The sequence below is a fragment of the Apteryx rowi genome, unplaced genomic scaffold, assembly GCF_003343035.1.
Source record: "Apteryx rowi isolate R43461 unplaced genomic scaffold, aptRow1 scaffold_228, whole genome shotgun sequence".
NCBI lineage: Eukaryota > Metazoa > Chordata > Aves > Apterygiformes > Apterygidae > Apteryx > Apteryx rowi.
Window position 1 is genome coordinate 1,330,945 of NW_020448619.1, and position 9,870 is coordinate 1,340,814.

Here is a 9,870-nt window from a genome sequence, read left to right on the forward strand (position 1 = left end):
GGCTGCTTGGAGGAAGCCTATTCCCATAATGGATGAAACAGGAGGGAGGAATTCTGTTGGACACTCTGGTGTTTCCCTTTCTTGTTAGCACTGACACAGATTAAAACATGAAATTTATGCAGTGATGGTTCCCACTCTCTTTCCTGTTTTGTCCAGTGTTTGGGTGCTGTTTCAGAAACCTTACTTCAAGATGGTTATTCAGGTGCATAGTATGATGCACCTATTTAAAAATGTGGGACCTATTACATGCTGTCAAAGGAAATAGACTGCCTCGATGAAAAATGCCTGGAGTAAAGTAGGCTAGCACTTTCTTTCAGGTGAGAATCCAGAGAGAGTTGTGAAGACAGGCACAAAAGCTAGTCCTGTTAACTGTTCCAAAACACCTGACAGCGCCTGTTCTGTTCCATCAGATTCTGCCCTTTCTATAAAACAGTGGGAATGCTTTCCAATATGATTGCGTTTTACGACATGGCACGCCGTGCTGTAGAAACCACAGCCCAGAGTGACAATAAGATCACGTGGTCCATCATTCGAGAGAACATGAGTGAAATCCTCTACAGGCTCACGTCTATGAAATTCAAGGTACGTTTTTCAGGAGAGGCAGCCACTGTCTGCTTGCTGTCCACAGGTTGGCAGTACTAGAAAAAGGAGCTGGGTTGCACTGCTTTTTGGGAGCTTCCAGCTCCTCTAAAAGGCTGTTACTTGAAGGTGGTCATCAATCTCCTTAGGTAAAGGTCTGTGAGCAGAGACTTTTAGCAATAATATGAATACGTTTAAGAACTGGTTTTAGTGAGCACAGGAATGGTTAGGACACTTGTGAGGAGGTTTCCTGAAATCTAATTATGTGATGTTGGCCGCAGAGCCGTGGCAACCCCACCTTTAGTAGTCTCTTTTATGTTACATACATTCATAGTAATAGTACAAGCTCCTTTCTTGTTTAAGTTTTGGGCTTTGTGATGTGGTGCTTGTAAAATTATAGTATGTTCTAAGGAGATTATATTAGCAGGTAAAAGCAGCTAAAATTTAAAGCCAGGAATGTGCTAAAAAGTGAATTACAGAAGTGTTAATCTAGCAATCTTAAACAGAAGTTAAGGAAAGAAATGATAGTTTCCTGCAGTAATATGTGATGTCCCCTGTGGTTGGCTTGTGACATAAGGCAGGTTAATTAGGAAGAGAGGAAGGGAGAAGTAACTTCATCACAGGCTAAAGAGTGAACAAGCTGCTTAGAGCAGCTGTGCTGGGTAGCTTCAGCAGCCATCTTTTTAGAGTGCAGTTTTCCTGCTCCTGTTCTTAAAACTTATCCAGAGCATGCCAGCCCAGCAGTTACTGGTAGGACAGTAACCTCTGATGCTCTCTTATGTTAAAGTAGCTAAAAAATGTTCTCTGTAAAGTATGAGGCTTATTTTGTTATAATTGGGCCAATATTGCAAATCTTTCAAGTACAAGTACCATGAGATAAAATTACTTTTTAAACTAACAAAGTTCTGGCATGCCAGTGTATCCCATTCCTGCAGTGTGCTGGCTTGTTTCTGCTTGTTTAGCAGATCCCTGGTATATATTCTCAAAGCATCAAGAGCATGACAAGCTATACATACACTTGGACACATGAGCTTCTTTGAGAGCTGGTTATGTAGACAGAGGTGAAGTAAAATGTTTTTAACAAACTCTGGTCACCAGAAGACATCCAGTATAGAGCAGAGTAGTGGGCAGCGTGACTGAAAACAGGATCCAGAGGATGAATACATGTTAAGTGGAGAAGCCCCCCTAGTATAGTAATAATTTTGAAAGGAAAGTTATATTTCCTGGATAATAGTCTGAAAGGCATAAGAATTTAAATGTCCTGCATCCTGTGGTGTGTATATTTTGGAGGGGCAGTGAGGAGGTAGTGCGATCCAGGCACCTAAGTCCTCTCTGTTTCCTCGTAGCTGAGAGGGGAATGGTGAAGACATTGATCAGATTTCACAGCTTGACCACCATTGCTTCTCGCAGGGAAGGTGGAGATGGTGTTTTACCTGCTTCGCAGTTAGCAGTTGTAAATCCTGAGGTCAAGAAATTACAGCACTAGCAGAGCAGGATTATCTTAAGTAACTTAGGCTTTTCAAGATTGATCTGTTCATTTGCTATGTTGTCTTTCAGGACCCTGTCAAAGATGGTGAAGCAAAAATCAAGGCGGACTATGCTCAGCTGTTTGAGGATATGCAGAATGCATTTCGCAGTCTGGAAGACTAGACTCAGCCTCTGTGACTACTCCAGTTTGTCCTCTCAATTCCTCATCTCAACTCCTCAGCTTCCCTACCTTGCAAGAATGATGCAACAGTACTTGAGTTGATAATAGTCCTATGTTTCCCTGTTCATACTCCTTGTGTCTTTACAAAACATTCCTCTTAGTTTGTGTTTGGCCTTGTTTCGTGTGTCTGAAATGGTGAGTGAAGTGTGAATGAGCCTGGCTGAGTGAGGAAATGCTGTTGTACGCTTCAAGGGTGGGAAACACTTCACCTTGCCCTCTCCCAGTTCTCTTGGTAACTGGGCTCTTACCTTGGAAAACAACCAATTGAGTTGTGCTGGTGGAGGAGGTATAGACCTTAATGCAGTCATGTGGTACATTCTGAGCTGGCAGTGGTAAGGGCATTTAGGTCTAGCACTTTGCTAAGTGTCCATCATGACTTAAAGTCCCTATTCTTAAACAGAATTTTTGACCATATTTTGATGATGTGTTGATATAAGCAAAAGTAACATCAATTCTTCACTATGCTGTCCCTTCCACAACCTTCAGCTGAGGTTGCTGGTATTGAAATGTGGTAGTTCTGGATTATCAACAAGAAGGGACTCACTAGAAGATGAGCATGTACAAGCATCCAGTATGCTTTTGTACACTGGAGAAATAGAATTTTATTTTCCTACTTAATAGTCAGATAGGACTGTTGGACTCTGCATCAGCTAAAATGAAAGCCATAGGTGCTCAGCTTTCAGCAGAAAGATTTTTTCCTTCTTTGCCTCCAGTTAACCTTGTAAAATTTTACAACACTCAGCTGCTTTAGTATGTGAAGCTTGTTACTGCTGCTTTGTACTACAAGACATAACAAGCTGTGGTGATTCCACTTACATGGACCAGGAATACAGTCCTTCCTAAATGGTGCTCTGTATGCCAATACACTTGCCTTCCAGTGCGATGTCCAGGTCATTCTTAGAAAAAAGAAGCATGTGCTTAACCCTCCTCCTCTGCCACACTCATTTGGCTTCTCTGGCTGTGGCACAAAACTTCCTCAGTCCTCACATAAAAGGAACGTATGATGCTAAATTTCTGGGGGAGGGGAGGAGAAGGCTGAGAAGTACATAGTGTATTTACTTCTCACTTGTTGATTGTGATGCACTGTGCTCTGGAAGCACTGTCTATCAGGCAGCAGAAACTGCTGTTTGTTGGGCTTGTTTATTGGCAAAACTAGCATGAGATGAGGAGTAAGCATAGAGCAGCCTTTCTGTCAAACTTCAAGAGCCAGCGCTCATCACTGCTGCATAGTGAGAGAAATTAAAGGTGCTGGCATCCTATCCAGTCTTTGACTCTCACTTGTGTTTCAGATGGCATTTAATGTTTCTTTGTCATGCAGCACACTCTCTTCAACTTGGTTCCACCTGACATCTACTAAATTATTATGGTCATGAAACAATAACTGTTGTAGGTGATATCATTGTAGTGGCATGGTTACACAAGTGTTAATTCTGCATTGAAGTATTTCCACTGAGCTGCCAGCTTTGAACAGTAATGTTGCAACAGGCTCTCTGCTATGGACCAAATGCTACCACTTCCACTATATCAACCTCACTGTCAGGGAGAGCCCAGCTGAAATGTACACAGGTTTAATATTTTTTCGTTCTCCCAAACGAGATGGCTACTCCAGCTAATATTCTGGTAGTGAATGGTTAAGTTTACAGTTCACCAAACTTTCAGTGTATGCTGCTTACTTTAACAATGATCACGTGTGAATGAGTAGTCACCACTGAAGTCCTTGCTGGATTCCTCATTGTTCATACCCTTCACCACTGCACTATGTAGCATTTCATGCTAGAAAACAGATGTTCTTATTTCTTTAAATAGAGGATGTTATAAACTTTACAACAGATGTTTAAGATAATGCAGTTCTAATATTTATTGTGCTGTACCTGGCCCTGAAGTGTGACCAGTTCCATATATATTTTTGTTTCTTTTTGTTTTGTGTCTCAGTTTTCAGTGTTGAGATTCTGATGTTCACTGTGTACTGCAAGTCTTCCCTCCACAGCTGTGGGAAGAATGAAAAGATGGGCAGAACTCAGCCGCCTACTCTACCTTGTATATTTCATAATGTATGTTGCTGGAAGTTGTGTAAAAAATTGAGTCAATGAAAATAAAAATGAATTTAAAGTAGGTCTTAGCTATCCTATTTTCCTATGTCAAACCAAAGTCTTTCCACAATGGTGTAGACAGCATATGATGAGCAAAGCTTATAACTTGCTTCAAATCTTACTTTGTAAGTTTTGGGACCTCTTTAAACTTTTAAGAAATGATATAGCAGGGACCTTTTACCTGAGTTCCCCTATTCCTGTACAGCTTGCATAGTTTCCTCAGACATTAGATGAAAGAAAGAGTTGTATTAACATATATTATAGTAATAAATACTCTTGGGGTAGACTTTTATAACTAACTTTATTGTAATAAAAATACAACTTTTCTTTCACTTCTAGTAGCTGCCATGCATGATAATGTAACATTACAACACAATTGTAATTCTGGCACTTAACTAAGCCTTAAAGTATTTCCCCACCAAGTACATCATGCTGTAGAATATACCTCCTAAAATGTGAGTTGAATGTTTTAGACAACCTGTTTTGAATTTCCATATCAGAAGGTAAAGTAGTACTGCTGTCCACAGCCTGAAACTGACTCCAGTTAGCATCTCTTTAAAACACAGATTTGTGACTTTCTGTAAATAGCAGCATATTATCAAATTCAGGCATTTTTATATATATTTGATCACTGTATAACATCTCTTGGAAGGAAGTTCTTTGTTACTGTACATATGTAGACATGGAGTTAGAATAGAGCAGATGTTCAAGTAATTCCACTGCATTACAAAGGGGTGGAAGTCACAAATTCAGTCCTGGCAAACAGACTGCCATACACTAAGTAGGCAGCAGTGCTCTGTGGACATTAAGAAATCCATTGAGGAAGGCAGAGTTCAGGTTTTGGCAGCTTGGAAGTCACAAACCGGCAGTGTTTTCACTTCATCCACTCTACTTTTGTGAATCTGGAAGGCAGGAGTCACCCAGCAGCCACAAGAACACTGCTCACCCCGCCAGCTGAAGGAGCCCAGCTTAGATGTGCATTTGGGACACAGAAGCTGCAGGAAACACAAATGACCCATTCTAAGGCATGCTCAAATACAGTCCTACTTAAAATGTAGTCCTATAGCAACTTAACTGAGCCAGCTCCTTCCCTTTATTACTTCAAAGAAGTTAAACAGGCTGAAAACAGGTTAAAAAGCTAAAGAGGCATGGTTGCTGTCTGCCACGCTCTGGAGTGTGACAGGCAGCTGTGCTGGCAGACAGGAAAGTCTGGAAAGGCAGGTGTTCATGCTTGGTGTAATCCCAGGGCAGTTTAACCAGTCTCTTAGCCTCAGTCAGTGAGACTGCAACAGGTTTTGAGAGTCTCACAAACACTTATACTACAAAAAAGCAAACAAAAGAAAACAAACCCACCCAACACCCTTGTTAGCCTTCTCTGTCCAACAAGATTACTGGCTCCTTTTGCTATAAATAGTGTTCAGCATTTGAGAATCTGCTTATAAGCTGCAACACTGATGCAGCTAAGGCTGGAAGACCTGGGGCCTTGTGTGGGGGGGCCATCATATCAAGGCACATAAACAGTTTGTTCTGCAAAAAAAATTCATCCAAAAAAATAAAGTGTTTGCTCCCCTTCACCTGTCCTTCCATGACTCCTAGCAATACTGGCTCCATCCACTGCACAGGCTCAATGAAGTAAGAGGTACATTTATCACGACCATGATCATGAAGCTGAGTAGAGTCTCTTATCCTCTTGTGAGCAAAGGCTGTTGGTCCACTTCCTTCCATGTGGGACAAAATGCTGGAACTATGGAATAGGGAGCACCTGTCCACCAGGACAGAAGGGAGAGGGAAAAAAAAAAAATATATATATATATATATATATTTTTTTTTTAACTGGGGAAACCTACAGACTATAATAGAGCATGGTGACATGGACCTCTTGACAATAAGTAAATAGGATTACACATCCTACATTTTTTTTAACTTAGTCTAAAAGGTCAACAGGCACTGACCCCATTTAGGGCTGCTTCTTAACAAACAAATGCAGTCATTCACGTAGCTTTGGGCTCTGTCCCACAGCTGTATGTTGTTTCTTTTATAGATCTATTTTTAGACAAGTCCTACCCATTAAAACATGAATGCTAAGCTCATATATGTGGAAAAAAAGTCTACACTTTGGGAACAGGATTTTTTGATTTCATTTTACATAATCCATGAAAGGCAGTTAAAACATAGTTAAACCGAACATCTACAACGAGTTTCTTCTTGAGAAACCTATTTTCAAAAACAAACTATAAGTTATGGTGTAAGAGCAAGCAACTTCACAGGGTCAAGCAGAATTATGCCTGATTATAGAATCTGGCAATTTAGGCTCCACAAGTACTGCACAACTTCAAGAAAGAGAAGGCTTTGTTTCATAGAATACCTTTGTTGGTCTAATTTCTGTGTCACACACTGTATAGAAACTTGCACAAGCTCTTATCCCTATCTTGAAAATAATGACATGCCCACTGATTTACATGGACTATTTTTCTCTCAAGAGTTTACTTCAAAATTACTTTAATGGGGAATATAAAAGGTTCAAATACCTGCATTTTCTGCATCTGTAGAGAACCTCCGTGTTTGGAGTTTGACATATACTGGTTGGATCAACAGCAAAGACTTCTTGGGGCAAGTCTTGAAGTTCTGCAGAGGGGACAGTATGAAGTTGTGAATCAAATCAATAAACCCATGATCCACTTCTGTGGAACAAGACAAGCACTGTGCCTTTGCCCTAGTTACAGCAGGTAAAACTTTCTTTGCATTTCATTTGTTCATTTACCAATGCCATTAGGTAAATTCTAAATAAAAGTCTCATCCCACCACATCTAAGATCAGGATTCACTTAATGCAAGGAACTAGAATCGAGAATTTGGCCTTGACAATGGTAAAATAGTTTAATTTTCCTCTATGTTCTTATTTAAATGCAGAGCAAAGACATGGAAGGAGTCAGAACAGTTCTTCCAATCTTTTAGTGCATACAAGAAATAAAAGAAACTCTTATGAATGGAAACTGCTAAGGATAAGGGAGAGAGTTCTATTATACTCAGTATTTAACAGTGCAAGAGAGATATTCCACTGAGATGAATTATACGGGAAGTTTTATTATAAAACTACACATACACACACACACATATATATACATCCACTACAGTCAATCTGTTGCATATCAGACTATGAAAGTCCACTTCATACCTTGATTTCAACTTTGTGTTATTTTAGCTGTGCTTTTATCTTTTTATTTAATTTCCTTGACTTCTTTTTAGAGGACTTTCTGTTTGCCTAGCCAGGTACATAAGAAAAAAAAAAATCCAATTATATAAAGTTGACTTTCACTGTTTCAGCATTTTGATACAGATAACAGTTCATTACAGATCTTATGTCTCAGACATGACTTTTTTCCGCCCACTGATTAGCTAGGATTCTTTAGAGTCAACATGGTGTGAACATTAATCTAGCCAACTCAAGGCTCAGCTACTTTGAGAGCAGTACTCAAAGCCAACAAACCATCACTGAGCTCTCTCTGTAAAGTGGCATTCCTCTGACACGCGCTTCCGCGCTCATTTAAGGACACAGAATTTAAGGTCACAAGCTGGGAACTCCAGCTACGGGAGAATATTCACCAGTTTGCAACCTGTTCAAAAGGACAGTAAATAGGCTCAGCAATAAGTTTTTTTTTTTTTTTTTTTTAATCAGTGAATCATGGCCCATCATCATGATCACATGCAGCCCTCATCCAGCACACTGGACACAAGAGGTCTTCCTGAAGCACATCCAATTAAAATATCCACATTCTGCAGCAGACCAGCTTAGTGACCAAGGATAGTGGTACATGGATTAATAGCAAAAACCTCTGAACACAGCACATGGTCCCCAAGATAATTTGAATTAACTGCACATGAGGCAGATCCTGGTGGGTGCTGTCTATCAGGGCACAGAGCCATGTGACACACAGCCCATCAGACTGACCAAAGCACATCCATGCACAACCTACCTGGCACCAGCCATCCTTGGGAGGCCCCTAAAAGTTTCTAACAGATTTTAGGCATTCACCGAAGCTCTGAATTCAGTGACGAGATGCAGCTCACAGGTGGGGCGCTCCCAAAACCCAGCTCAGCTCTGCCTCGGCTGCCCCTTGAGCATGGGCAGAGGTACTCACCGGGATACCTCTGAGTGACCATCTGCAGGCGGTACCGCTTGTAAAGGGCGCTGCTCACGTCCACGGCGCAGTCCATGGCCTCGTAGAGCTTCAGCTGCCCCTCGAAGCCCGGGTTCACCCTGCGGCCAGGGGAGAGCACGGGGCAGGTGAAGGGCGGGGAAGTGGGCCGAGAGCCCGCGGCCGCTCCCCGCCCCTCGGACGGGGCCCGGGCACCCACTCGACGTCGGGCTTGGCGGCCTTGACGGCGGCGTAGGCCTCCTCCCGGCGCAGCCCCTCGCTCTTCATGAGGTAGGCGGTCACCACGGCGGCACTGCGGCTCACCCCGGCCGCGCTGCAAGGCAAAGCAGGGCCGTGGGCGGCGGCCGGGCGGCGCCGGGCCGCGCGCCCCCCACCCCCCGCCGCCGCTCACCAGCGCACGAGGGCGGCGCCGCCGGTGGCCCGCGCGGCGCCGATGAAGGCGGCGCAGTCGTCGAAGCGGCTCAGCAGGTCGGCGCCGGGCTCGTCCCGCGCCCGCACGTGCAGGGCCCGCACACCCGGCACCGCCGCCGGCAGCGGTGCCTCCTCCGCGTCCACCGTCAGCACCGCCACCACCCCTGCCGCCGCCAGCGCCTCCGGGGACGAGCACGACTCGGCGCCGCCCACGTACAGCCCCGGCAGCACCGCCACCATCCCGCTGCGCTGCGCCCCCTCCGCTGCCGCCACCGCCATAATGGCGGGCCCGCTGCGACAGGGGAGGATGCCGCCTCCAATATGGCGGTCTTCCGGCGTGGCGAGCCCGATCGCCACTCCCAACATGGCGGCGCTCCGGGGCCGCGGGGCGGGCGCCGTCGGCAGGGGTCAGCCGGGAGCCGCCGCTGGGCGAGAAGCTGCGGGCGGCGCTCGGAGCCGCGGCGGGAGGCGAGGGGGCAGCGGGGGCCGCGGCGCGACGGCACCGAGCCGGGCCAGGGGTCCTTCTTCAGGAAGTTTAAAAAAAAAAAAAACCTTCTTTCTTTTTCTCTTGCCAGCGTTTTCATAATAATTTACATAATAATATTCACACATATGTAAGTACTGGAGCAGTTCCCGCTCCCCTGCTGTATTGTTTTGCCTTATCGAAAGACCTTGGCACTTCTGTTTGTTCTCTTCAGTGAAAGTTGGATGTGGAAGACGGATGTAGAGTCTCACAAAGATTCCCCCCAGATAGTATTTTACCCCTTCTGCCTAAGGAGGTTTTTGCTTGGAATGGGATTGGGAAACAGTAAACTTCTTTACGTGTGTTTAGCAAGATGAATAAAGGGGCTGGAGAGAGAGAAGCAATAAACTGGCCGTGTAGTCAAGTGCTGCTGACTTCTCAAATGGTATAATGAGACTCACAA

At 44.1% G+C, this 9,870-nt stretch overlaps 2 protein-coding genes across 6 annotated transcripts in view; one reads left to right on the top strand and one right to left on the bottom strand.

Moving 5' to 3' along the window:
- Positions 1 to 4,399, top strand: part of ATP6V1A (ATPase H+ transporting V1 subunit A) — a 31,080-nt gene extending 26,681 nt beyond the window's left edge. For 2 of the 5 annotated variants that reach the window (XM_026065503.1, XM_026065505.1), the window contains 2 exons: positions 411 to 582; positions 2,137 to 2,647. In XM_026065503.1, coding sequence (XP_025921288.1) covers positions 411 to 582; positions 2,137 to 2,229 — 265 coding nt within the window. In that variant the 3' untranslated portion in view covers positions 2,230 to 2,647. Of the gene's footprint in view, positions 1 to 156; positions 373 to 410; positions 583 to 2,136 lie in introns of those variants that run through there. The other 3 variants (XR_003253433.1, XM_026065502.1, XM_026065504.1) reach the window with 3 other exon arrangements.
- A 260-nt stretch (positions 4,400 to 4,659) lies between these two features.
- On the bottom strand, positions 4,660 to 9,264 carry DUSP12 (dual specificity phosphatase 12). Its single transcript, XM_026065506.1, has 6 exons — positions 8,925 to 9,264; positions 8,733 to 8,846; positions 8,516 to 8,634; positions 6,906 to 7,002; positions 5,953 to 6,139; positions 4,660 to 5,372 (listed from the first exon to the last, which is right to left on the bottom strand). Exons 1-6 carry the CDS (start codon positions 9,221 to 9,223, stop codon positions 5,211 to 5,213), a joined length of 978 nt encoding a protein of 325 aa, XP_025921291.1. The 5' UTR covers positions 9,224 to 9,264; the 3' UTR covers positions 4,660 to 5,210.
- Between the last annotated feature and the right edge of the window lie 606 nt (positions 9,265 to 9,870).

Coding starts and splice junctions, on each gene's coding strand:
- DUSP12 (XM_026065506.1), bottom strand. CDS start 9,223: ATGGCGGTGGCGGCAGCGGAGGGGGCGCAGCGCAGCGGGATGGTGGCG. Junction 8,635..8,732: donor GCCGCCAAGCCCGACGTCGA/GTGGGTGCCCGG, acceptor CCCTGGCCGCAG/GGTGAACCCGGGCTTCGAGG. Junction 7,003..8,515: donor GGTCACTCAGAGGTATCCCG/GTGAGTACCTCT, acceptor TCCCCTCTGCAG/AACTTCAAGACTTGCCCCAA.